Here is a 27,032-nt window from a genome sequence, read left to right on the forward strand (position 1 = left end):
GGGCTGTCCTGAGCACAGCAGGACTCTCTTTGGTCCCACAGCTGGAGGAAAAGACCTGGTGCATGGGTCTCCAGTGTCTCCTTTACAAGCACCTGAGAATGGAGATGCGCTGTGGGCTTTCACTGCCTACCATGGGGTCTGTTAGCCTGTGCACTGCTGCTGTTAATGTGGCCTTTGGCAGGAGCAGCCATCACAGGCACTGCTGTAACCCTGTGCTCTGCCACCTCTCTTCTCAGGAGTGGGTTTCTGAACAGGCTTCCTTCCCTGAACTCTTTGTTCTCCCCTTCACTGGTCATCCCCTTCTCACTGTGGCCATGCTCAGTGGCTTGCATTCATGCTCCAGCCTTGTGCTCCCTGAGAGCTGCCCTGGCTCCCTCCAAAGCAGCAATGGAAAAGTCAGGTACTTTATTCCCCCAGGGAAGGAAAACGTGGTCTGGAACACCGGTGATGGGATTGCCAGGGGATCTTGAGGACCAGCACCACTGCCATGGGTAATTAAATGTGTTTACAGGAAATTACACAGATTTTCCCATCATGCAAAGAGATTCTCCTGCCTCCTCTGTCACTGGAGCCCTGGACATACAGGACAGAGCCAGGACAGGCTCCCCCTGCCACTGATACTGTTCTGAACATGTGAGCAACCATGGGCACACCACTGTGCTTAAGGTCACTGTAGGAAGGTCCTATGGGCACTGGACTCCCATCCCTGCTGGCCTTCCCTTTTGAAACAACTTCACAAAAGGATGCTGCAGCAGCTGCTGGCTGCTGCATGGCCACCAGCTAGGTCTCAGTAGCTTCCAAACCAGGCTTGAGCAGTTGAGAAGGAAGGGGCTTTGACATCGAGGGGTTCACTTCCAGCCCCTGCCGGTGCCCACCTGCAGGGACACAGGACTGTTATGGTACTGTGCATAGAGGGACCTGCTAACGGTGAGTGCCCTGGGGATGGAAGTCAGGGTGCTGAACACAGACCAAACTGGATAGGTCCAGCGTGCCTTTTGCTCTGTGAGATGACTTAAGACCTCTGTACGGAGCTTGGCTCCATCACTACCTCCTTGTGCCCTCCCTAATCCCAGCCTGTGGGCTGTCCTGCCCCACTGGCTGAATCTTCTCTGCTGAGGAGCCAGATCTCTGCCCTAAACTCTGTCCCAGTCCAAGGCTGGCCGTGGGAGGAGGGAAGCTTTCCTTGGCTCAACAGATGGTTTTTAATTAATGCTCTTGTTAGTACAGCTCATTTCCATATGTCTCTCGTGTTTAAGTGCTGTGGTGGGGGAGAGGTGTGAGTAACAGCGAGTGCAGAGCCAGGCGTGGTGCTGCCGAGGGCGGGGATGGCAGGTCCTGCTTGAAGAGATGCAGAAGGGAGTGTGTGATGGGGGTAAAGCCCTAAGCAGGGGCATTCCTCTATCAAGGCCCTGTTTGGCCAGCTATATCACTACCAGCCCTGGCTCTTGATGCCTGATGTGAGCTTCCCAGGCAGCTCTCTGTGCTGCAGCCCTGGTTTCACCCAGCTTGTGCCCCTCGTGGGGTGGATCTACAGTGGCTAAGTGGTGTCAGAAGTGTCCCGGGCAGGACTGGATTTAGGAGGTGTTTATCTCACAGAGCCTTGAGCAATGAAGGGAGCTGCGGTGGGCTCTGTCCCGTATGTGAAGAGGAGCAGGCAGCGGGAAGAGGTGGTGGGAGCATGCGGAGACAGGGCTGGTGAACCCCAGGCTTGTGCGCTAGGGATGCTCAGGGCCTGGTACCTTGCAGGGAGAGGAAATAGGGCCGGTCCCTTTAAGAGGATTTTCGCTGCCTGGCAGTGCTGCCTGCCTGGGCAGCCCATCCTGCCACCCCGACAGGCAGCGGCAGCGACAAAGCTGGAGGAGAGGGGCATCGCCGAGCAGCCGCGCTCGGGTGTGCTGATAGCGACTGCTGGGCGGGGGTCGGAGGGACCCCTTCCTTCCTTCCCTCCATCCATCCCTTCCTGCCCGCCCGGCCGCCGCCCAGCCCAGCCCTGCGGAGGGATGGGGAGGGGACCCCGGCTGGAGACCCGCGGGGACAGCGCTCATCCCGGCTGCCGGCGCTGAGCACCGGCGGAGCCGCCGCCGAGCCGCTCCCAGCCCCCGCCGCGGGCATCGCCCCTTTGTCTGCGGAGAAGTGAGAGGCGGAGGGCGCTGCGGCGGAGGGAGGCACGGCCGGACCCCGCTGAGAGGAGCCCCGCGCCCGCAGCCTGCAGGTGAGCCTGCGGAGACACCCGCCCGCTGCCCGGGGAGCCGGGGGCAAGGCAGAGCATCCTGTGCTGGGGATGGGCTAAGCCGCCGAGAGCGGCTTGCGGGATTTAGCGCTCCTTGTGCGCCCGGCCGAAGGAGTCAAGGTGAGCCCGAGGGCGCTTTGTGCCTGCGGGGCCGTTCTCCCGCTCCGAGCCCCTCGCTGCCGCTGGCCCGCACCCTGGGGCTGCGTGACACCGCGGTGCCGAGCGGGTGCTGAGCGCTGGGATCCTCGCTCTTGTTCCCCGGGGCTGGGGCGGGCTTCCTTGCAGTCCTGAAAGGGATCTATCTGCAGCGGGGAGAGGGTTGGGAAGATCTCGGCGCAGCTCCTTCCAGGGAATTGTGTGTGTGCATTGCAGCTATAGCGGGGAGCTGCCTGCAGCCTGCTCTCAGCACAATGTAGGTTAGCGAAGCGATAGGACCCCAGCCTTGGAGGCGACATGGGCGCCGGGCCCAGCCTGCTCAGGCTCCTTTTCCCAGTGCTGTGGGCATCCCCAGCCTCCCCTCAGTCTTTGGTGCTGCAGTGGGACCTGGGGTTAGAGGGTTCCACACTCTGCTTGGCTTAACATCCCCCCCAGCACGGCGGAATGTGCAAGCCAAGCAGAGATGAGAGGAGCTTGGCTGTGCTGCAGGCGGCTGTGGGGAGGACTGCAGGCAGATAACACTGCCCAGCGAGAGAATGTTTGGGCAGGTGCATGTATTAGCATCATGCAATGGACCCAATTAAGTACTGGCCTGGTCTCTGAGGCTGTGTTGGTAAGGGCCAGGAAGGTGAAATGAGCCAAGGGAAGCAGAGAAAGACAGTAAAGCTGTCCAAGGGAGCCCATGGGGATCCTGGACACCAGCTGAGTGTCTAATCAAGGCAGGTTTGCTCTGCCTCAGGAACCTGGGTGAAGCATGCCGTGCTTTTTCTGAGAAGCTGGCTGGAAAAGCCTGCTTGCTTGGGACTCCATACCCATGTCCCCTGAGTCCTGGACGGGTCAGGCACAGGCAGCTCTTGGGGAGCCCTTAGGGACTACAAGGCATCACTGAGCATCTCCTGTTGAGGGCAGAACACCAGTTATACCACCTCCTATCCTGTGTCCACCATGGTGGAGAGGAATGGGGCAGCTAGCCCAGCAGCAGTAGGGCTGAACAGCCTGCTAGCTCTGCTGCCAGAGCTGGACCAGCCACAGGAGGTGCATGTATTATTGACTGATCACCTCGCTGTAAAACCCTAGGCACCAGCTCAGCTCTCTGGCCACGTCCATCCTTCTATCTAGCTGTGGGAGCCACGTTAGAGCTGGGCAGTGTATCACAGGGCAGAGGGGGCCAGCAGGAAAGGATGTGGAAGGACTCGTAGGCTGGCTTAGGGACTCACAGTGAGTCAGTCCCTGTGCATCTCCAACAGCAGGATGGCAGAGAAGGGTATGGATCCTGCCTGTGTCTCCATTGCCCTGGAGGACACGGTGTGCCACGCCAGCCCTGCCGATGCCCCGCTCCTCACCACCCACTTGAAGAAGGTTGAGAACCACATCACAGAGGCCCAGAGGTTTTCTCACCTCCCGAAGCGCTCAGCCGTCAACATCGAATTCATTGACCTGTCCTACTCTGTGCGGGAAGGCTCCTGGTGGAGGAAGAGAGGTAGGAGCTGCCGGCTGGGGAAGGGCAGCAGAGGGGACCTGCAGGGTTACCGCACCCCTGGCTGGGTGTCCGGCCCTGGGGTCTGTCTGAGTGCTAGTCATGGCCCTGTGGCTGGCTGTCCTTGCTGGGCACCCATGGGTGGAGGGCAGGCTCATGTCCCACAGCAGTTGCTGTGCCCCTCTGCTGTGCAATGCCCAGGGAAAGCAGGTTGCATCTCAAAGAGGTCTCTCGCCAGGGAATCCTCTGCCCAGGGCTGCATGGGGGAGATGGGGCAGATTTCCGGGCTCAGGGGCAGCCAGGATGGATGAGTTTCCCCAGGGCTGTTGTTTGGGATATGATGGCTTGTGTGATGTGCCAATAGCAGGAGACCCCAAAGGGTGCCACAGCTTAGAGCTTGGCAAGGAGAATCTGTGTGGTTTGCAGGGGATTTCCTCCCTGTGGTCCTCTTTCCTGTGTACATCTCTGGCCGAGAGCTCAGGGAGGGGAGAGGGGAGGCAGATGGTGGCTGGTGGGTGGTAGTCTGCTTTAATTAGCTTTCTCAGTTAATGGGATGCCAATCAGGCAGCCCCATGAGATGGAGGGGGAGCTGATGTGCAGAAGCCGAAGGCAGGCAGGGATGAGCCGGGGTCTTGGATGAGCAGACCGAGGGCACAGGGCTGCTTAGCAGGGTGCTTTGCCAGCCAGGAGCACTGGATTGAGGCTTCATCCCCTGTCCTGTTCCCTAGGCTCTGCAGCAGGGGAAACCGAGGCACTGAAAGACAGTGGGGGCATTCTGAATATCCTCAGGATGAGATCTGCCCATTTGGGATGCTGAGGAAACATCCCAAGGGGAGCGATGGCATAACTTGGGTTCCCTAGGGCAGAGTGTGCTGTAGCACCCCGGAGTCCTTGGACCCACTGCTTGCCAGCGAGCCAGTGCCCTGGAGGAACAGAGGGGGAAAGGCTCAGGCAGCTGGACCAGAGAGGAGCATCCCAATGGGTGCTGGGATCTGGGGATGGCGATGGGAGGGATTCTCCCCCGAGCCCAGGTGGAGGAGCTGGCGGGGGGGGAGCTCCCGGTGCCTTTGTCCACAGCCCCCAGGATCCATCCAGGCTCTCGCTGTGCTGAAGCAGGAGGTTACTGGCAGTCAATGAACGCAAGTAACCGCTGCGCAAGCTGCAGTGGCGCCGACGTGAGCAGCATGCGCGGTGCCGGAGCTGTGTGCGTGGTGCCGGGATGCGATGGGGAGGCGGGGGGGGGGGGGGGTGCTGCCGGCCATGCTTGCTCTGCTGTGGTCATGTAGAGCCCCCTGCCCTCCTCTCTTCACCTCTGGCTCCGAGGGGTGTAGGAGCTTGTGGCGCTGGACCCCCTGTCCTGGGGATGGACAAGTCAGAAGGGCTACCCCCCCTAGTGTGGTGCTAGGACTGACCTGTACCTGTATGGGCTCACCCCAGCCGGTGGGCTGGGGATGGATGTGTTGCCCTCTCCTGACACCAGCTGCCACTACCGGATGCAGGAGGGGTGTATTTTGAGCAGGTAGATGCTCAGACCGGGTCCATGGTTCAGCATGGTCCTAACACCCTGCAATACCATTGCTCTCCTGCCAGGGCTGTGTTTTAGGGAGAGCTCCTGAGAGCCTGAGGCTGTGCCTGTTCCCTGCTCCCAACACATCATGTTCCTTCTGCCAGAAAATGCTAATCGGCTGCATTTAAAGCAGAGATAATTCCAGGTCTGATTAGCAGTGGCTGCTGCTGGGAGCCTCAGCATGAATGCCAATGAAGGCGACAGCCAGGCATCCAGCAGGCTTGGGGACACTGCCTGCCCCATGCTACCCTGTTTCTCATTGCCCATCTTTGCTATCCCTATGGACAAGGATCTGGAAACATGCCCAGGATCAATGTCATACCCTGGTAATCTTCCTCAGCATCTATGTACCCTGACCCAGGGATTTCCCTTGCCTTTGCTGGGATCCAGGGCATGTGCCCCTTTGGTGCTGGAAATCAGTGGGGTCAGCCAAGGACCCAGGGTCAGGGATCATGCTGGACATGACAGCCGCTGTGGCTGTAGCCCTGGGGATGGCGATGGACACAGTTTGGAAAGCCAGACCCATGCTGCTCTCTCCCTGCAGGGTACAAGACACTGCTCAAATGCCTGTCAGGGAAGTTCTGCCAGCGGGAGCTCATCGGGATCATGGGCCCCTCGGGTGCTGGGAAGTCCACGCTCATGAACATCCTAGCTGGGTACAGGTGAGGCTGGGGGAAGCCCATGGGTCTGGGAGTGCAGGGCTGGGGGCCCTGTGCTGCATTGCCCCGACTCCTCTTTCCTGCAGGGAGACGGGGATGAAGGGCCAGATCCTGGTGAATGGCCGGCCCCGGGACCTGCGCACCTTCCGCAAGATGTCCTGCTACATCATGCAGGATGACATGCTCCTGCCACACCTCACTGTTCTGGAGGCTATGATGGTGAGTGATGCAGGAGCCAGGCAGCCTGCTGGGCTCTGTGGGCATCTTGTGTCCTCAGGCACTGAGCCCATGCTGACATCAGGCATTTCCAAGGGCTCTGGGACATGGGGGAAAAATCCTGCTGTTGTTGCTCCCTTCATCCCAAGCCACCGCTCCCAGCCCTTGGGCCATGGTGCAGTCGGTTCCATTTCCTACATGTGACAGTCGTGTCCCCCTGCCCATCCTCTCCCCACAGGTCTCTGCTAACCTGAAGCTGAGTGAGAAGCAGGAGGTGAAGAAGGAGCTGGTAAGTGCAGAGGAATGTGTGTCCAGGACCCTTCATCTCTCCCCAACATGGAGAGGAAGGACTCTGAGGAGACCAGGGGATGCTGAATGGCTCCCAACAAGGGAGGTGGCAGGGATGGGGTGAGGGCCCATGGGAGCCTGTGGTCAATGAGGCTGTCTCACAGGTGAATGAGATCCTGACGGCTCTGGGGCTGCTGGAGTGCTCCTACACCCGCACCAGCTCGCTGTCGGGGGGGCAGCGCAAGCGCCTGGCCATCGCCCTGGAGCTGGTGAACAACCCTCCCGTCATGTTCTTCGATGAGCCCACGAGGTGAGGGGCTGCCCAGCACTGCCTGCCCAAGCTGGGCTTCTCCTGCTGGGGGGCCTGGGAGGGGGGGCACACTCCGAGCACAGAAGGGCTGCAAGACCTGAGGGTGGGATGTGACTGTGCCCACCTGAGCCCCAAGAGGGCTCAGGCATGGCAGAGCTATGGCTACAAAGGGATGCTCTTTCTATCAATCTGAAAAGAGGATGCCCACAAGCAAGGGCATCTTCAGGATGTACTTCTCCTTCTCTCAAATCTCCTCTCCTCTCTCTCTGCTATCTCTTTCTCCTCCACCCTATCCTGCGTGGCCACAGCGGTCTGGACAGTGCCTCCTGCTTCCAGGTGGTTTCCCTGATGCGGTCCCTGGCTCAGGGTGGGCGCACCATCATCTGCACCATCCACCAGCCCAGCGCCAAGCTCTTTGAGATGTTCGACAAGGTTTGGGCTGGGCTTGGACACAGGATTCTTCAGGGATGCGGGGTCCTTCTGGCTCCAGACCCAGCAGAGAGGCCATGGGAGGGATGGGCTGCAGGCGTTTGATCTGGGACTTGTGTGGCACACAGCCTTGCTGGCCGAGGTCTGGCAAGGTTGCCCTGTGTCTCCTAGGGGAGGGAGGTGGGTAGGAGCTGGTGACAGTGCCCCTGTTTGCTCTGCACTTCCCATATCCTGGCTTTTTCTTCCAGCTCTACATCCTGAGCCAGGGCCAGTGCATCTTTAAAGGCATCGTGACCAACCTCATCCCCTACCTGAAGGGTCTTGGCCTTCACTGCCCCACATACCACAACCCTGCTGACTTCAGTGAGTGCCCCTACCATAACTAGGGCTGTGGCAGGGAGAAGAGGGTGGCAAGGTCCAAATCCAGTGCCCAAGCCCCAAGGAGCAGGGCTGCCTGCACCCTTCCCTTTATGCACTGGCTGGGTAGTGCCACTCTATGGTGCAGCATCCCAGGATGGGGTTTGTGCTGGACCCCCAAACCCTGTCCCATGGGAATAGTGATAGCAAGGCTGGCTCAGCACCTCTTATGGATCCTGTCCCCCTCCACAGTTATTGAGGTGGCCTCAGGAGAATATGGGGACCTCAACCCTGTCCTGTTCCGAGCTGTCCAGAATGGCATGTGCACCATGGCTGAGAAGAAGAGCAGCCCCGACAGATCAGATCCGTCATGCCCAGCGCACTGTGTGGCGGTGAGTGGGGATGAGAGGACCCTCCTCTGGTTATAGGGAGCAGCAGGTAACAGGGTGCCCACCCAGGGACACTGAGTCTCTGCCCACAGTGCAGAGATGTTCAATCAGCTTCCATTTGGCTTGAGCCACAGCAGTGTGCTTGCTGCTGTACCTCTTCTCTCACAGGGAGCACACGTTGTGAGCCTGACCCATGTCCCTGACTTGACTGTTGTCTTGCAGGATGTGGACCACATTGAGAGCCACACGTTTGCCACCAGCACTTCAACTCAGTTCTGCATCCTCTTCAAGAGAACCTTTATCTGCATCCTAAGGGACACGGTGAGGACAGAGGAGGCTGGGCCAGAGCTGAGGGGATGGGGCCTCTCAGTTGCTGTGGACAGGCAGAAACAGGAGTTGAATGGGGGCTAGAGTGGGGCTCAACCTTGAGGAACAGGCATCTGCTGGGATGCTCATGGGATGCAGCACTGCTGCATTGAGCCCCTGTTCCTTCTGTGCCTGCAGGTGCTGACCCACCTGCGGTTCATGTCCCACATCTGCATCGGGGTGCTCATTGGGCTGCTCTACCTGCACATCGGCAACGATGCGGGGAAAGTCTTCAACAACACCGGCTTCCTCTTCTTCTCCATGCTCTTCCTCATGTTTGCCGCACTGATGCCCACCATCCTCACCTGTAAGGAATTCCTTCCCCGACACCTATTCCCTACTCCCAGCCCAGTGTCAGAGGGGCTGCTCCAGCAGTGCGTCTGCAGGGTGGTGTGTGGTGGAGCCAGATGAACTGGGGAAAAGGGGGGAAATAAGAGACAAGAGGAAAAACATTCAACTACTGATTGGGTATATTGCAGTTTTGCTCTTTTATTTAATGCTTGGCTATAAGGTACTTGCTGGCTCAAAGCAGAATGCTGGAATTTTTAATGCTTTGGGTTTTTCTTCTGAGAAAATGTCTGTAGAGCTGCATTTTTCAGCTGCTTCACCCCTCTTCCACTTCCTCAAAAGGTTTGCCTAAAAGCCCCATCTAAGCTGACTTTTATGGGCAGAAAGTTCCCATATTGGTCACTGACTTTGTTCCCTGGTGAAGATTTGATCACACACTAGTGGTGCAGGCAGGAGGCTGCCTGGTGCTCTGTGCTGGAACAGCATCACATCTGCCTGCACCAGGGCAAGTGGGAGCAGGGGCTGGAGCAGCCCAGGCCAGGACATTGCTGATTGCTAACTCTTTCCATGCAGTCCCCCAGGAGATGACTGTATTCCTGAGAGAGCACTTGAACTACTGGTACAGCCTGAAAGCCTATTACCTGGCAAAGACCATGGCAGATGTGCCCTTCCAGGTGAGCTTTCAGCTGGGCTAAAGTGTGGTCCCAATGCTGACGTGCCTGCCTTGGCACAGCCAATTGCCCAGGTACACAATTCCCTGGCCTTGCCTTTGAGGGGTCCCTGCATCCTTCCATCCCCTAGAAAGGGTCTGTGGGGTGAAGATGTCCATGGGTCCATCACAGTGCTCTCTTTGCTTGCCCCTCTCCAGATCATCTGCCCCATTGCATACTGCAGCATCGTGTACTGGATGACGGGCCAGCCACCTGAAGCCACACGCTTCCTTCTCTTCTCTGCCCTGGCCACCGCCACAGCCCTGGTGGCCCAGTCCCTTGGGCTTCTCATCGGAGCTGCTTCTACTTCTCTGCAGGTCAGATGAGGCCCTGGCTTTACCTATTGCATGGAGATGGGAGGGAAGTTGCAGGGGTTCTATGACAAGGAGGGATGGAGAGAAGTGTTACCCATAGGCATGCCTATGGACAGGGACATGACACTTATGGTCTCTGCTCATCAGGTGGCTACCTTTGTGGGACCCGTCACTGCCATCCCTGTCCTGCTCTTCTCTGGCTTCTTTGTCAGCTTCAAGACCATCCCCACCTACCTGCAGTGGAGCTCCTATGTCTCCTATGTCAGGTGGGACTCCATGCTCTGGGCTCCCATAGGCTGGGGGAGAGACTGGGGCTGCCTGGGACACGCAGTGATGCTTGTGGTGTGCTCTGCCTTAGGTACGGCTTTGAGGGCGTCATTCTCACCATCTATGCCATGGAGCGTGAGGACCTGGAATGCCTTGAGGACTTCTGTCCTTTCCAAAAACCCATCAAGATCCTGCAGGAGCTGGATGTGGAAGAGGCCAAGCTCTACCTGGACTTCCTCATCCTGGGCATCTTCTTCATCATCCTGCGGCTCCTGGCTTACCTGGTCCTCAGGTACAAAGTCAAATCAGAGAGATAAAGGGGCCACGGGGCCCCAGTGCCGTTCCCAGGCCTGGCCTGCTCTAAGAGACATTCTGCAGATGGACACAGCACTCCTAGCAGGTCACGGACCACAGCGGAGGCATTGGTAGGTGCCAGCCAGGCCTGGCTCAGTCGAGAAGGGTTTTGAGACATCTCGGAACTGTTTTAACCTTTCCATGCACTCTTCATTGCAAACGTTTTGTACAGCCCTGGCACATGCCACTCTGTCCCCCAGGACTGCCCAACCCCACGGAGCTTGGGTCCCCCTTGTCACCCCTGCCCGGCACTGCCCTTCTCCACCCAACACACTGGGACTCTGGGGAGGGTCCCATGGAGGCGGCTGTCTGCTAAGCAAGGTCAAGAGGAGAGTGATGCCCTGGGGCTGAAGGCAGGAGGAGACACCCACGGCATGGATCCACAGTGCAGCCCACAGTCCTGTTGCTTGCCCTAGGCAGCAGCATGTGTGTCAATGCTAAGAAGAGCCCAAAGATGCAATAGGTCAAATTGCACAAGGCTTGAGTGCTTCCTGTCACCACAGCCACAGAAATTACTGCATCCTCTTTTTCTTTCTGTATAAATCCTCCCTGGGTTTTGTTTGTTTGTTATATTTTGGGTTTTTTCTTTTTTGTTTTCTTTCTTTTTATTTATTTTTTTTTTTATGAACCAACTGCTTCCCATTCTGCATGGAAGGGAAAGGGATCCAGCAGGCAAAGGAAGGACCTGGGGCTCTTCTCAGACTTCTGCTCGGATGCTATCCTCAGAGATAGGATCTTCAAACCTGGGGATATGGCAGGGTCTGGGAATGGAACAGTATTCTCATACCTTTGGGTGTCTCTTGTTCATTCCCTGTTGTCTTCGGGGTCTCAGTCAAAAGGATAGAATCAAAGAACGTGGAGAGAAGTGACTGGTCCCTCCAAGCGCTTGCATGAAGCAGGGAAGATTTAGACTCCCATGCCCTGCTAGTGCAAGGTGGCTGAAAAGCAGGGCTGGGCTCAGCCATGCCATCACCGGAGCCTCTACTGATGAAGGAGAAGAGCTGGTCCTGAACCCTTCCCTTGCACCATCTCATTCCTCACCTCTCCCCACGGCACAACTGTGGCTGTCTCAGCAGACCAAGGAGGATGAGCAACGCCGGCTGTGCAAGGAGGGGATGCCATCCATCCCCAGGGACACCCAGCCTCATCACAGTGCAAAGCTCCCATGGTAACACTGTGCAGGAGGGGGTCCCACAGTGCCAGAACTGGAAAGCAGGTGAGATCTCCCAGCAGTATTTTGCATTGGGCAGCCCTAACACTGAGAAGGGCTTTGCACTTTGTGACTGTGTCAAGAAAAGGTACCTTTTGGCAAGTGGCTCCTCCAAAGTCACCTGCTTCTCCACACTGCTTGAGGATGGGAGGCATTTTGGCACCTCGCTGGCTCACCAAAGGAACCGAGCTGAGACCAGAGCTGGTGGGGCATCAGCACATGCTGCTGTGCCAGGAACACAGCACACTGCTTAGCTGCATAGCACTGACCTGTCCCTGTGGGTGTTCTGCTACTAGTGTCGCTGGCACTGGTGTCACAAGGCTGCACTGGTCACTCATGCACATGGGATCGCACTGTGAGCATGGACGTGGGGAAAGCAGCTCTGCCCCATCCTGGCATGCTGGGCCCTGATTCCAGTGTAGTCTCTGAGGTGATGCTGCTGGCACTCTCAGAGCAGCAGGGAATTGCAGGGCAAATGCCAGATTTCAGCAAAATCGTTGAGACTGTGCTTTGCTTTAACTGTCTCATGTTGGGACTGCTCCACACAGCAGGGTCTGGCTGGCCTGCAGGTGGATGGCAGACACATAGCAGATGATGCTGGGCACTTGGCAAGGTCGTGTTTCCCCTGCCTGGACAGTATTGCTGCAAGGAGCTTGTATCCATGGGGCTCTCCTGCACAAAGGGCTCAGAAGCAGGACATGCCCTGATGTCTTTTTCATGCTGAGCATTGGGGTTTCCCCCAGGGGCTTTTGTCTGACTTTCTGCTGTCCCTCACAGAATTCCCCTCCACTCTTGGATCCTCCTTCACCGCCAGCTCTGTGCCATGCCCTGCAATGGAGTCATGCCAGCTTGGGAGGTGCAAGTCTCCTTGGCATGATCCTGCCAGCTGCAGCCACAAGGGTCGAGTGGGGAATGGTCTCAGTGTGCTCTATCATGAGGTGGATGGATGGTCAGGTAGCCAGGGGGAGCTGTGGGCTGTCACCCTTCTCCATCTCACTGTCCTTGGGGCTGACGGGACTGAAGCCTCACTTCTGTCCTGCTCGTGGGCTGTGTTGAGTTCAGCCTTGTCCTGTGCAGTGTGCACTGCTGGGCTGAGGGTTTTCCCTGGTGGATACCAAGGTGGTAGGAGGTGCCACTGATGTTGTTTTGCACAGCTTCCTGCACACTGGAGGCATTGCCATTCCCAGCACTGAGTCCTGCTGGGACACCCCTGTGCCAGCACAGCCAGCGCCACCACCACTCCCATAAGGATCAGGATGAGATGGACTGGTGATGGCCCATGTGTGGAACACAGGGGGCTACCAGAAGGCACCTGTGATTGCCACTGCCCGTGTCCCCCAAGGCATGGGAATGCTGCAGCAGAAGCCTCTGCTGGCCAGCCTGCTCTGCTTGCAGAGAAGCCCTATGGGACAGGCTGCCCAAGCTTGGCATGGCCAGAGGAAGACTGCCGGGGCTGGTACCTCCGCAGGTGGCTGCTCAGACCAACCTGCCCAGGATGGGGCAGTTGGCAGCACCACCAGGATCTCCAGGACAGCTCAGCACAGCCCGGGCCTCCTGTGCTGGTGAGTGCACGGGTTGCTGACTGGGTATGGGGCCACTGCAGGACAGAGGACCAGGGCAAGCCTGGAGATGGGGAATGGATGTGTTCCCAAGCCGAGCAAGGGTGCTCATCCCCAGGGGCATGGCAGCAGGAAGCCCGAGGCGCATTAGAGAAGGGCACCGGCACTCCCAGCAGGCCTGGCAAGTGAATGTGTTGGTACCAAGGGGCTGTAATGAGTGAGGGATCTGGGCACGCAGTGGCAGAGAGGGACTGGGTCTGGCAGATCCTGCCCCAGGCAAAGGCAGTCTTGGTGGTGCCCAAGGGCAGATGGTGCAGGAGGAGTGAACTAAGCAAAGGTGTCCTGAACGGGGCCATCCATTGCCCCTTCCCTCTCAGTGAGGGCAATCCCACAGATGATGAAAGGCACACAGAAATGCAAAGGGACCCCTTGGCAATAACACTGGTCATTTTGTGGTGTGGAGCCAGGGGTGCCCAGACTGGGTCTGCCACCTGCCAGGGTGGGGAGCACCCATGTGCTGGGCCCGGCACACAGCAGCGAGGATGCACTTTATGGGAGCAGGGCTGTGGGTGCGTCTGGCTACGGGAATCCCACCAGGGAACGCGTCTGGATAATCATGAGGAGTGTGATGGAGGAGAGCAGGTTTCTTCCCCAACACCTCCTCTTCCTCCCTGCCCCTTGCTTTCCCTTGCAATGCACTTTGAATAGATGAAGACATGGTTCAGGTGTCCCCTGGGAGCACCGGTTGAACCTTAACCCATCCAAAACTGCTTCAGCCCCTTAGCCTGGCTCCTTCAGCCCACAGGCACGGTTCTATCAGGTACTGCCTCTCCCTCATGTGTGCTGTGAATGCAGGCAGGCAAGCAGGGCTATGGCCTTTCACCACCATGCATGTCCAGGCCACCTTTGTCACACGCACAAGAAGAGCAAATGCATCATCACCTGGCTGATACTAAGGTTTGCTGGAGGGGAGATTGGGATAGAACAAGGAGGGGATGGGGCTTCTCCCAGGCATTCACCCCTCTCAAATCAGGCAATAAACCAGAGTTTCCTTCCCCCTGCGTGTGGACACACCACTTGTCTTGTCCCTGCTGCCACCAGCAGCCTGTGGCTGCCTGAGATCTCCAAGTGCATTCCTGCCACACTGGACCCTGAGGTTTTCCAGCCTTTGTGTGCAGAGGAGGTTGTACTGTGGGGTGTACGCGTGATACAGAACAGGCGTGGACCATGCAGAGGTGTTGAAATCCAGGTTTCCACACGACCGGGAGTGAGTGAGCTGCTTTTTTCCTGGCGCTGTTTGCCAAAACATGATACAAATAACACATCACAGGTGGAGGGATCCTGCTCTAGCAGCTGTAGCTCTGCTGTGGCAGTCCCATGAGGCATCTGTTTGGGTTCTTCTGCCTTGCTGGGAGGAGGCTGCGAAGCAGGACCAGAGCACTGCTGCCTAGAGCTGCAGCCTGGCAGGAACCAGGCAGGATGGAGGTGAGCTCTTGGGCTCTATGGGAAGCATGGGGCTGCTGGCAGGGCCCTGCCAGCTCTCTGGGCTGTGCCATAGGTGCAGGTAAGTGCCCTGCAGGTCCCAGCTTGCTGCTGGTACTCACCAGTGTCCAGGGCTCCCCAGGAGCTGTTGAGCAGGCGATGTTGCGGCTTATTTCAGTGTTCCTGAGATGCCAGCTGTACGTGTTGGATTTCACACATCAATAAAACTTATATTTATAGTGTACTGCCTGGGTGCCTCCCCTCCCTGAGCAGCCAGAGGACATGCATGCGAGGGGAGATGAGGGGTGTCCCTGCAGCTGGGTGTGGAAAGGGGGATAGCACACATTGATGGGGACAGGCACAGAGTGTGCACAGGGGCATCTCTGTCCATGTGGTCTATTGGGACCTCTGGGATTATCCGTGGCCCCAGTGCCCCTGGTTCAGCACTGCCTATGGTTGGGCAGGCCAGCACTTCCCAAGCCAGCACTCAAGGGACCAAGCAGTGTGCGTGCAGCCCTGCAGGTGGTCTCAGCCCTGCTGGAGTGCATCTGCAAGCAGTGAGAGGGTAGGTGTGTATGTCTGTGTGTGTCCATGCACTTGTGTTACACAGCCAGGCAAAACGGGGCAGTGCTGTCCCCCAGGCTCTTTATCATGTGAGGCTGCTGTAGTCCTGCTCCCTGCACCTTGCTCTATGTGAGCACAGGCGGGTTTCACCCCGGAGCAGAGCATGTCCTTGCCGGCTCCTGTTTCACAGATGGGGATGGACAGCCACCAGATGTGTGCAGAGCAAGCTCCCCTTGCAGCACTGCTGCCCCCGTACTGCATCCTTGTCTCTGGGGGTACACGTGGTTTTCCTTGCTGTTGCGCTGCTGGCTTCTCCGCCGTGTCCCCAGAGCAGGACTATGGTTACCGTTCCCACCCTGCTTGGCAGAGCCGGCGGCTGCTGTGCGCAGGACGGGATGGGACAGGCTGGGGATGCGGAAGTTACAGCTCAACAACAGCCGCCTCCAAAGAGCCTCTTCCCGGGACCGGGATGGAAGGACGCGGCTGAGCAGCACCCGGAGCTGCGGGGTCAGCTTCCCTGGCGAGGAGTCCCACTGGAGGTAACCCTGCCGCTTTCGGCACAACCATTGCTCTCGCCTTGCGCAGCGCCAGCCTCACCACTGCCCTGAGCTCCAAGTCCCCGCACCGCCCGGGCCTCAGCCACCGCGTCCCTCCGGATACGGAAGCAGGGAGGCGGGATGCTGCTTGTACCAGGGGTCCCTTAGGGGTACCGCAGCGGGCGGGCGGCACGGCGCCCTTCGCATGCCCTGGGTAGCAAAGGGTGCTGGAAGGGACCTAATGGGATGCATTAGAGTTTGCTGGCTGCGCAGTCCTCAAGGGCAGGACACGGGGGTTCAAGGTTAGCTCCGCTGCTCCCACTCTGTGCCTCAGTTTCTCCATCTAGATGACATGATGAGGGACTGCAAAAAGCCTGCTGGGGGGTGCTTACACTCTCCCTGCCTTGCTTCAGTTCCTTTGGATGTTGAGGGCTGAAGGATCTCCCTGCTGAGCTAGGGCGGGAGCCTGAGCCAGCACCGGCACAGCCGGCTCGGCCGGACTGGACTGCATCAGAGCAGGTAAGACTGGGCAGGGCACTGCTGTGCCGCATCCCTGCGGAGCAGAGCTGCTGACCCCATCCTGTTCTGCGCCACAGAGCTGGTCCCATGTGGGACAGCAGCTTGAGCTCTCCAGAGCCCCTCGTCCACCTCTGGAGGTGGGAGCTTTGCCTGGGAAAACCCTGAGCTGAAATGAACCTAGTGCAGCTCTGAGGAACCAGCTGAGCCCTCACAGCCAGCCTGTGCCCAGGCTGTTTTAAATGGGAAGAGGCTGTGCTCAGCACCCCTGTGTGCTGCAGCCACCTCAGCCTCGCAGGCAAGAAGGTTCAGCACTGCCAAGGATTCAGTAAGCCCAACCTGCCCCATGGGCTGTCCCTTCTCTTTCAGGTAGAGGATGTCACGGGCAATGCCAGAGCTGCCTGCCCTGGGGCAGCTGGCAGCAGCTGCATCGGTCCCTGCCAGGGAGCAGGGGGACCAGAAGTCTGTATCATCTGTGTGCTGCTTCAGTGCCAGGTGAGCTGAGCTCTGCCTGTGGGGCTGTGACCCTCACTCTGTCCTGCCCCTGGGGAAACCTGTGTAGTCTGTGGGTCACCCCATAGTGAAGCAAGATGTGAAGCCAGTGAGCTCGGTGGTGTTAGCTCTGCTGGGCTGGAAAACGCCATCCCTGACCATGTTCATTCTTCTTCCCACCCCAGGTAATGCAGGCAGCTACTTCTGCAAGAAGATCCTTTGCACAAGCAGCATCTCCTTCACCAGGTACAGTGCTCCACAACTGGGGCATGGCCCGTTCTGCCCTGTGGCTTTTTGCCATGGCACCTGGGTGGCTGACCTGGTTGCCTTGGGACATCTCTGCCTCTGTGGGCAGAGATGCGGCTTTGCTTCCACTTAGAAAACAACCTAGACCCTACTCGCTGCCTGCTCTGAATTCAGCCCAGCTTCTCTGCCTCACCACAGGTTTGGTGGGGATGCATAGCACTTAGCGCCCTTGCTGGCGTGCCTTCAGTTCCCATCTGTGCCCTCTGTTGGTGCAGGGGAAGGAAGGGGTGAGCTGGCTCTGCTTAGCACTTCACGTGCTACTCACTTGTGATCTGCACACCCTGCCCCAGGCAGGGCTTGCGCCTGCTGCCCCTGTCCTACTTATGACACTCTTGCTCCTCTTGCAGGGGCTGTGTTCACTACCAGGGAGGGAACCAGGAGCGCTCGGTCCGGCCCAGCACCTCTCGCCTGTCCCATCTAAGGAACGTGGCCTCTTCTGGTAAGCTCAAAGCCCTGCACTGAAGGGGATGGAGGGTCCTATGTGATAGGCTGGGTGCAGTGTGAGGGTTAGCAAGAACTGGGTTCTGCCCTCCTTTCTACAGCCATATCACTGCAGCGGCTTGGGGCAGGCAACTTCCCCAGTGCCCTGCCAGTGAGAAGCTCTCATCTTGTCAAGCACCTTCTTCTTCCCAGATGCCATCAAGAAACACCAGAAGAGCCTGTCTGCGTGGTTCAGTCACCAGCCCAATGAAGAGAGGCAGTTCGGCCCTTCCTTCTCAGAGGATGCAGTCCATGTGGACCCAGTGATACGGGAGAGCTCCCTGGAGGAGATCCTGAAGCCCTCGCCTGGCCTAACCATCCAGAACCAGCTCCAGCAGTCCTGCAGGCAGGTTATCAGCCTCCAGAACCTTTTTGATGTGGATTGCTGCGGGCGGCAGGTGAAGAACGTGGTGCTGTATGGGACTGTGGGCACAGGGAAGAGCACCCTCATCAAGAAGATGGTGGTGGACTGGTGCAATGGTCGCCTACCCCGTTTTGAGCTGCTCATCCCCTTCTCCTGTGAGGACCTGTCCCATAGTCATGCTCCCATTTCCCTGCGGCGCCTCATAACCAAGAAGTATCAGCACCTCCGGGATGTGGTGCCGATCTTGGGCACTTCCAACCTCAGCGTGCTTTTCATCCTCAATGGCCTGGAGAGGCTCAACTTGGATTTCCGCCTGGCTGGCACAGAGCTGTGCTGTGACCCCAGCGAGCCTGTGCCTCCTTCTGCCATTGTGGTCAACCTGCTGCGCAAATACCTCCTGCCAGAGGTCAGTGTCTCTCTTGAGCTCCTTCCTGCTGGAGAAAGGCTGGGGGTGAGCCCTGGGGCACTGCAGGCATAGCTTTTGTGCTCACTGCTTGTGGTCCAGCTTAGCTGTGCGTGAAGAGGCAGGCTCCATTCCTGGAGGTGCTCACTGTTAGTGGTGTCGCTGTTACTGGTTTGTCTCTGTGGGATCTTAGGGCAGGTCTGGTAAGGTGAAGAAAGCAGTCTGTTGGGCTATGATCTTCCAGACTCAATATATGTCTAGCAGGGGATAGGGAAAGCTCTTCTGTCCCTTCTGCCCGGGCCATATTTGAACCAATGCTCTTTGGCCAGCAGATCTTTGAACCCCAGCCCCTGTGTGGTATGATCCTTGTACACCTATATGTGGCTTATGCACCTGGGACCCTATTGAGCTTAGATCAAAGCCAGAGAAAGGGCAGCTCCAAACTCACCCAGCCCTCTGCTTCCAGGCCAGCATCATCGTCACCACACGCCCATCGGCAGTGCGCCGAATCCCTGGCAAGTACGTGGGCCGCTATGCCGAAATCTGTGGCTTCTCTGACACCAACCTGCAGAAGCTGTACTTCCAGATGCGCCTCAGCCAGCCCAGCTGCAGTGTACGGGATGGTGTGGGTACCAGCTCAGGTGAGCAGGAGAACTTAGTGGAGATGCTGTCGAGGAACTTGGAGCGCCACAACCAAATAACTGCTGCCTGCTTCTTGCCCTCTTACTGCTGGCTGGTGTGCACCACCCTGCACTTCCTCTACTTCACCAAGATGGTACCTCCCAGCCAGACCCTGACGGGTATCTACACCAGCTTCCTGAGGCTCAATTTCAGTGGGGAGGTGCTGGACAGCACCGACCCCACCAACATCTCCATGATGAAGTACGTGGCCAAGACGGTGGGCAAGCTGGCCTATGAAGGGGTGATGTCCCGCAAGACCTGTTTCTCAGAGGATGATCTGCAGCGGTGCTTTGAGGTGGAGATGAAGACTGAAAGTGAGCTTAACCTCCTGGAGGTGTTCCGCAGTGATGTCTTCCGCTTCTTCCTCAGTCCATGTGTGCAGTCAGGCAAAGAGCACACCTTTGTGTTCACCATCCCTGCTATGCAGGAGTACCTGGCAGCCCTGTATGTGGTGCTGGGTGAGAAGAAGACGCTGGCACAGAGAGTGGGGAAGGAGCTGTCGGAGGTCGTTGGGAAGGTGAGTGAAGATGTGGCTGTCGTTGTGAATATCATCTCCAAGGTGCTACCCTTGCGCTTCCTGCCAGTGCTCTTCAACCTGCTCAAGATCTTCCCTCGCTACTTCTCCCGGCTGAGCGGGAAGGACCAGGATGCTATTGCCCACACCATGGCAGAAGAGCTGTTCAAAGAAGAGGACTACTACAATGATGATGTCTTGGACCAGATCAATTCCAGCATCCTGGGCGTGGAGGGCCCCATGCGCCACCCTGATGAGGCTCCTGATGATGAGGTCTTTGAGCTCTTCCCCATCTTCATGGGTGGGATCCTGTCCCGCCGTAACCGTGCCATCCTTGAGCAGCTGGGCTGCTCCATTAAGAACCTGGCAGCCTTTGAGATTGCCAAGGCTATGAAGAAGACAGTCATCAGGAACAGCCGCAAGGGGCTGCCCCCATCCGAGCTTATGGACTACCTCTTCTTCCTGCATGAGTTCCAGAATGAGCGCTTCACAGCTGAGGCCATCCGCTCCCTCCGGACTGTCAACCTCTCATCCGTCAAGATGACCCCTCTCAAGTGCTCTGTCCTGGCATCTGTCATGGGCACCACAAGCCATGAGGTGGAGGAGCTGAACCTGAGCTCCTGCAACCTTGACACAAGCAGCCTGAGGATCCTCTTCTCTGTCCTGCTGCGATGCAAAACTCTTCAGTGAGTACCACCTTCTTCTGCCCTTGGGCAGTGCTCAGAAATGGGTCTCTCCTTCACCTCTGCCCATCACAGGGATACGCTAGGAGCCTGAGCATGGCGAAGGTAGGGAAGGGCATGCAAGCCCTTGTTTTTTCTCAGTGCAGACCTAGTGCTTCTGATATGAAGCACTCCTTAAGGAGGACACTGCATGCTGGCATTTGCAGTCCCAACACACCCTTTGGCAGGAGTCTTTGGGCAGCTCTGCATCCAGTGCTGCAGGCTAGGATGCCAGCTCCCCACCCTTTGTTTAGCATCCCCGTGTAGCTGACTCTGCTACTGCTGACTCTGGGCAGGAGATGGGCAGCCCAAGGGCGGGCTCCAAAGGGTGGATTCCGTTGCAGTCAGCTTGTGGAACTGCAGCCTTCGTGTCGCCCAGGGGGTGGCGGGCTGCGCTCAGCAGAGGGGGACTCAAGCTGTGCAGCGGGGATCTGCAGCACTTCCTTCCTCCGGGTGCTCAGGAGGGCTCGGTGGGGTCCTGATCTCTCCTCAGACCTTCACTCACCCCCTGCCGACCCTGGACCCCTTTCCCCTCCCTTGCGCCTGCCTGCACTGGCTCTGCTGGCCGATGCTACCCAAGCTCTGGTCCTGTTTCCCTTTTGGAGAGGAAGCCTTGCGTGTCTCTGTCTGGGGATAATGATGGGGAGAGCCAGGTGACGTGGAGAGAGAAGGGTTGCCAGCTTTACAGGTAACAGCCATTGCGGTCCTGCCACCCCTTTGTCTTGCTCTGTATCAGTCTACAGCTCAACAGCCTGGGCTCTGATGCCTGCAAGGAAATCCGTGACCTGCTCCTGCATGACAAGTGTACGGTGAGCAGCCTGCGGTGAGTACTGCCTCTGTCCCTGCACGAAACTGACCCTGCTGCCCACCATGTGCCCGGCCTCGGCATTGCCTTCAGCTCCCGTATCCACAGGCTGGCAAACAACCCCGTGGGTGAGCAGGGGGCACAGTACCTGGCTGAGGCGCTGGCTGGCAACCGCTCGCTGACCCGCTTGTCCTTGCTGCACACCGCATTGGGGGACCGGGGCGCCGAGGTCCTTGCTCAACACTTGGCCAAGAACCAGCACCTCCAGGAGCTCAACCTGGGCTATAACTCCCTGACAGACACGGCCGCCCTGCAAGTGGTGGAGGTGGCCAAAAAGCACGCAACGCTGGACAAAGTGCAGTGAGTTCACTCTGCCCTGGCTCTTCCCTCTGGCCCAGTGTCCCTCCCTGTGGCATTGAGCCTGTCTGCTTCTGTGTCTTGCCTCCCTGCCCTCACAGTGTCTCCCACTCCTTTCCTCTCAACCCGCAGTCTGTACTTCAACGACATCAGTGAGGACGGCAAGCGGGCGCTTGACAGCCTGCGCATGGACCGGGATGGTGTCAGGGCGCTGGTCTTCCTTACAGCAGGCACTGATGTCTCTGACTACTGGTCCAATATCCTGAACGTGGTGCAGAAGAACCTGCCTTTCTGGGACCGCGAGCGGGTCCGGCAGCACCTTTCCCTCATCCTGCAGGACCTGGAGAGCAGCCGGAGGCAGACTGCCAACCCCTGGAGGAAAGCAAAGTTCCTCCGAGTCGAGAGTGAGGTCAAGAAGATGCTGGGGAAGCTGCAGCACGGGACCCTCTAAACCTGCTGTCCATCCACCCAGCCAGGCAGGGAGCAGTGCTGCTGGGGAGGAAACGCTGCACCCTTATCTACGTGGAGATGCCTAGTGGTTGGGTGCTACCAAAGCTGTCAAAGGTGCTGGGTACGTGGAGCTCAGCCCTTATCTGTGGGCAAGGCTGAAATGTGGGGGAGCTGTACAGATGCCAGGTCAGGAGCAAATGGGACTTGCAGAGATCCAGACCCTGCCACCTGTCCAGTGCTGGCTCAGACCTGAGCCACAGCAGTGGCAGAGGGGCAGGACTCAGGTTAGCCTGTGAAACCTTTGGTAGCATTAAAGTGCGCTGCTTTGTTTCCACTGAGGCACATCAGTGCCATGACTCGACCTCCTCTCTGGGCCCTTCCTGGGGGAGGAATGTGGAGCCAATGGTGCAATTGTCCCTCCAGCAGTTGGAGCGGAAGGCTCTGGCTTTACTTCGTCTCACAAGGCAAGGATGGGGCAGCCCATTTCTGCTCCATGTCACACCAGTTGGCCTTCCCCACTGTGGGCTGCCCTTGGGGGTGGCTCGAAGCTGGTGTTTTAGGGTGCTGACCCCTGCTCCCAGCTCTGCAGGGCAAGGGCTGGCAGTGCCCTGGCGCTGGGAGGGCAGGGAAGACACTGGGGTTGTTTAACCATTAAACCTGGCGCGTCTTGTAAGAGGCGTGGACGCTGGCTCCGCTGCCACTTCACCCTGTACCTTGCTCCCTCTTGCATTCCCTGCAGCCATGAAGCAAACAAAAGGTACGTACTGGGGCAGTGGGATTTCATCCTGCAGAGACACCTCCTCACACGCAGGTCTCTTCTTGTTTCTGCATCAAGCAAGGCAATGTCAGAGCCTGGGCAGGCCATGGCAAGTTGCTAGAGGCATCCAGGAAAATGCCGATGGCCATTGTGGGGGTGCTTGGCAGGAATTCCCTCTCCCTGTGTTTAGGATCCTTGTGCTAGAAGAGGTGGGGAGAGGTTCTGTGGGGCGATGCACAGGGGAATGTGTTTGTCTCCATCTCCTCATTCCAGCCAGCTCTCTGAGGCACTGCTCACCCTTCTCATCCCTCACTCAAAAGCCCTGTAAGCCCTCAGGTCTGTTCCCAGCCCACTGCCTCCTGCACTGACCTCTCTTCTCCCTCTGCAGGGCTCGAGGGTGACAAGAAGTCCATCATGTAAGTGCTAAGCTCTCCCTGGCCACGTTCTTCCTGGAGCTCACGGCCCGACAACGGGGCTGTGCTGGGGCACATCCTCAACTGAGAGTCTTCCCTGAGTTGTTAGCTCAGGAGAGATGTGGAGGACAGTCCAAGAGAGAGATCCCCTCCTGGCTTTTCCCAGGAGGAGGAGCTGTGTCCCCACTTGGCCCCGTCTGGGAGGAATGGGGCTCCCCACAGCAGGGCTGTGCTGCTGAACTAATGTGGCCTCTCCTGCCCTTTATCATTTCAGAACATTTGAATTTAACCCCAAAGATGGGATAGACAACCCTGCCTTGTCGGTGACTGAGGACACGGGTAAATACCTTAATGTCCCCATGGTGTGCCTATGTCAGCGTGGGCTTCTGGCAGCGGGGCATTGCTGGGGTCCTGAGCTCTCACGTGCCAGGGAGCTGTGGCAGCAGGAATGGGGGACCCCAGCCCAGAACAGGGTAGAAAGCCTGTGTTAGGATCTCTACAGGGCTCCACTCACAGGCTGTGCCCCCATGCAGATGGTGAGGCTGTGGGTGAGCCCCGCTTCTACCTCCTGAGCAAGGGCAGCATGGAGACCTTTGGCTTCTCCCTCAACGAGGAGCTGGGCTGCCAGGGCCATGTCATCCGCCAGGTCGAGCTGGGGGGGCTGGCCCAGCGCAGGGGACTGCAGGACGGGGACCGGCTCCTCCAGGTCAATGGCCACTTCGTGGACCACATAGACCACCACAGGGTAAGCCGGGAGCATCCCAGGGCTGGGGGAGCTCACTGATCCCCCCCTAATCAGGGATCCTGATGCCATAAGCTGCAGTTGAAGGGGTGCCCTGCCCAGGAATCACAGCCTGGGTTCTTCCAGGTGGTGCAGAAGATCAAGGCCAGTGGGAACCAGGTCCTACTGGCGGTGCTGGATGGTGACTCCTATGAAGCAGCCAAGGCCCTAGGCAGGGACCTGTCTCAGATGCTGCCGGCTGACATCCGCCCGCGCCTCTGCCACATCACACGGGACAAAAGCGGTTTTGGCTTCAGCGTGTCGGGTCCGGAAGGTAAAGCAGTGGGATGCCATGAGCCTCCCTGACACAGCATCCTGCTTGCCCCAGGCTGCCTCTTCTCTTCCCTGCAGGCGTGAAGGGCACCTTCCAGCTGTCAGTGCAGCAGGATGGGCCAGCGGAGAGAGCAGGGGTGCCACCGGGCTCCTGGCTCCTGGAGCTGAACGGGGCCAGTGTGAGCAACTATTCACACACACAGCTCACCAAGAAGGTGGGGGCTCGCAGTGCAGGTGGTGGGGGACCAGGGCCACCAGTGTCACTGAGTGCCCTGCATTTCCCACCCAGCTGAAGCAGAGTGGCAGCAAGGTGACGCTGCTGGTGGCATCCAGTGCCGTGGAGGAGTTTTACCGCCTGCGTGGTCTGCGGGCCACAGCTGCCTTGGCAGACACCTCCTGGCTCCCCTTCAAGGTGCGGGAGCTGCACATGGTGAAGGGTCCGGCTGGCTACGGGTTTCTGCTCAAGGAGGATGACTGCAGCTCAGGGGCCACAGGTAAGGGCATCAGTCTGAACCTGAACAAGGCATGTGTGAGGGTCAGGAATAGCTGCAAGCCCTGTGCCCGAAGCAGGACCTTGTCCTCTCCTGCATGTGGGATCAGCAGTACCAGCTCCCCTCTGGCTGAATGCCTCTGTGAGCATTTCCCCACCATTCCTCTGTCCTGCTGTGGCAGGCCAGTTCATGTGGGATGTGGATGCGGGGCTGCCGGCTGACCAGGCAGGGATGAAGGAAGGGGACCGTCTCCTCGCTGTGAATGGTGAGAGCATCGAGGGGCTTGACCACCAGCAGACAGTGCTCAGGATCCGTGCCCGTGATGACCAGGTGACACTGCTGGTCATCGACCCTGCTGGCGATGCCTTCTACCACTCAGTAGGTTTTGGGGAGCACTGGGGTGCTGTGAGGCCGGATGATGGGGTGGATGCTTTGCCTCAAGGCCTGCACAGTGAGGTCCTCTCCAGGGGACCTGGCTTGCCATGGAACACCGAGAGCTTAATGTTATCCCTCCTCTACTCTTCCAGATTGGGCTGTCCCCTCTGCTTTCCTTTGAGGACAGTGGCCCTGCCTCAGGCTCCAATACATCCTCCCTGCCCTCTCCCAGTGCCTCCCCTGGACTCTGTCACGTTGAGGTGGGAACAAAGGGACCTGGCTCCTGGCTGGTGGCTGCTGCCAACAGTATAGGGTTCACACAGGTAACCCCTCTTGCCAGGCCCTTGTGGCAGTGCTGCTCAGAATCCTGGTACTCTCCTGTCCTGCCTCTCCTAATATTTCCCTGGCACCTATGACACTGGCAGGAGCAGAAAGATCCCTCCAACCTGCCCACTGGGTTAGGGTGGAAAGTGGTGTGGTGGATGGATGTGCTGCTCACAATGTGCCCACTGTGTCCCCACAGAGCCCATCCCAGGAGGAGCAGAGGAGGCTGCAGCAGGCATTCTAGTGACCCAGGAGCACCCTGCCTCTGGCCAGGCTCCCCTGCACAGCACCTCATCCAGCCCATCGGTGCCTCCCTCCTGGCTCCCCAAAGAGCACAATGCTGCTCGTCATGGCCATTGCACATAGAGCTGCTGGGTCTCCATGCCTGCAGCGGGGCTTGCAGCATCACCCCTCCAGAAACACGTCTCCACTGACTGAGGCTGGCTCTAAGCTTTTATTAACTGTGTCTCTTTGTAACCTGAAGACAGATTTTGCCTGCCCAGCTGCTTCCAAGGATATCTAGGGACATTGCACTGAAGGCTTTGCCCAGCTCCCGGCTCTGGGAGCTCCAAGGAGAGCCAGGAACTGCCCTCCATGCCATGACTCAGTGGACTAGGGATCCTGAGGCTTGACTCAGCCCAGGGCTGGCCTTCGGTCCACTGGTTGAAGGGGAAAGGGAGCAGCAAAGGCCAGTGGAGTGCTGGAGGAATCCCCCACTTCTCAGCCTGTTGGCTCAGGTTTGTCTCTCCATGGGTGTCTCTCTTGTGCTCCTTCTCTCATCCTTCCTGGGAACCTGTGGGCAATAAGTGTCCACTGCCCATCACGGCACTGTTCCTGCATCACTTGTTTGGGGTGTGATTAAAGGGCAAATCCACACTGCTGTTCATGTGAATAATGTTATGGAGAGAGCTGTGACTCAGCAGTGCATCCCAGGGCCAGACAGGAGTTGTCTGCTCTTACCTAGCCCACGGCTGCTGGAGCACTGAACAGTGGATTTGGAAAGCTCTCCAAGTGTGCTGACAGGGAGGTAGGGACTGAGAGCCTGTCCCATCCCAGGAGCTCCAGGATGCTATAAACTCTAAGGGCTTGAGGCTGAACTCCTGTAGGTGCTCCTTGTGCTCCATGGCAATGGTCATTCCTACTTCTTTCCAATGCTGGCTGGCCTTTGCTATCTTGGCTAGCACAAGATCCAGGTTTACCTGGGTGGCTGTGGAGTGTGGGGACAGAGGCAGGGGATACTGAGGAGGCGACCAATGCCCAGGAGGATGGGAGCAGTGTACAGTATAGCCCCTGCCCAGTGCCTCTCATTCCCTAGAGTGGCAGAAGGCTCTGGAGCAGGGGTGCGATCACAGCATCCCCTTTGCAGTCAGCATCTCCCAAGGTCAGGGATGCACTGGGAACAGGGCTGGGCTTTGCCTTTAGCTGCTGCTGTGCTGACAGCACAAGGCAAATTCCTCCCATCTCCCCTGGCTCTCCACCATGGGCACTGGCACTGGGCAGGCATGCCAGGGGCCATACCAAGCTCATCCTCTAGGCTCTTCACCTTGGTCTCCAAGTGCTGGCTGTGGGCTGCCGTCTGCTCCTGCAGCTCCTGGTGTTGCTGGGTTATTTCTGGGAGCCAGGGAAGGGAGAAGGGGACAGACGCGGTGACTACAGGAGGGACAAGCGAGCAGTTGCTGTGCTCTGACCTGGCCTTGAGCACTGCCAGGGATGGGGCAGCCACAGCTTCTCTGGGCACCCTGTGCCAGCGCCTCAGCACCCTCACAGGGAAGAGCTTCTGCCTAAGAGCTCAGCTCAGTC

At 58.2% G+C, this 27,032-nt stretch overlaps 3 protein-coding genes across 5 annotated transcripts; all 3 read left to right on the forward strand.

Annotated features, from left to right (window-relative positions):
* Positions 1–1,673: 1,673 nt before the first annotated feature.
* Positions 1,674–14,872, forward strand: ABCG4 (ATP binding cassette subfamily G member 4). Of its 2 annotated transcripts, none has more exons than XM_061368395.1 (15): positions 1,674–2,212; positions 3,637–3,866; positions 5,975–6,092; positions 6,176–6,308; positions 6,544–6,594; positions 6,758–6,903; positions 7,212–7,335; positions 7,581–7,695; positions 7,942–8,081; positions 8,301–8,399; positions 8,583–8,751; positions 9,306–9,406; positions 9,601–9,759; positions 9,904–10,022; positions 10,115–14,872. In XM_061368395.1, exons 2-15 carry the CDS (start codon positions 3,638–3,640, stop codon positions 10,338–10,340), a joined length of 1,929 nt encoding a protein of 642 aa, XP_061224379.1. In that variant the 5' UTR covers positions 1,674–2,212; position 3,637; the 3' UTR covers positions 10,341–14,872. The 2 variants fall into 2 exon arrangements, with proteins under 2 accessions (XP_061224379.1, XP_061224378.1); XM_061368394.1 differs by having other exon boundaries at positions 1,675–2,212; positions 3,634–3,866.
* On the forward strand, positions 14,524–22,156 carry NLRX1 (NLR family member X1). The gene is given in 12 exon segments (XM_061368192.1): positions 14,524–14,826; positions 14,828–14,869; positions 15,383–15,467; positions 15,684–15,731; positions 16,614–16,739; positions 16,922–16,982; positions 17,390–17,481; positions 17,676–18,292; positions 18,756–20,170; positions 20,943–21,029; positions 21,120–21,371; positions 21,501–22,156. Coding segments are annotated over 12 exon segments (3,447 nt in total). The 3' UTR covers positions 21,820–22,156.
* NHERF4 (NHERF family PDZ scaffold protein 4) lies at positions 21,809–26,476 on the forward strand. 2 transcript variants are annotated; one of them, XM_061368396.1, is made up of 10 exons: positions 21,809–21,939; positions 22,964–22,991; positions 23,263–23,327; positions 23,522–23,733; positions 23,857–24,043; positions 24,121–24,257; positions 24,332–24,536; positions 24,715–24,911; positions 25,061–25,231; positions 25,432–26,476. In XM_061368396.1, exons 1-10 carry the CDS (start codon positions 21,897–21,899, stop codon positions 25,474–25,476), a joined length of 1,290 nt encoding a protein of 429 aa, XP_061224380.1. In that variant the 5' UTR covers positions 21,809–21,896; the 3' UTR covers positions 25,477–26,476. The 2 variants fall into 2 exon arrangements, with proteins under 2 accessions (XP_061224380.1, XP_061224381.1); XM_061368397.1 differs by lacking the exon at positions 21,809–21,939 and adding an exon at positions 22,297–22,575.
* The last annotated feature ends 556 nt before the right edge of the window (positions 26,477–27,032 follow it).

Source organism: Neopsephotus bourkii, unplaced genomic scaffold (genome assembly GCF_033783945.1).
Source record: "Neopsephotus bourkii isolate Nb327-2 ecotype Australia unplaced genomic scaffold, CSIRO-AGI_Nbou_v1 NB_1433, whole genome shotgun sequence".
Classification (NCBI taxonomy): domain Eukaryota; kingdom Metazoa; phylum Chordata; class Aves; order Psittaciformes; family Psittacidae; genus Neopsephotus; species Neopsephotus bourkii.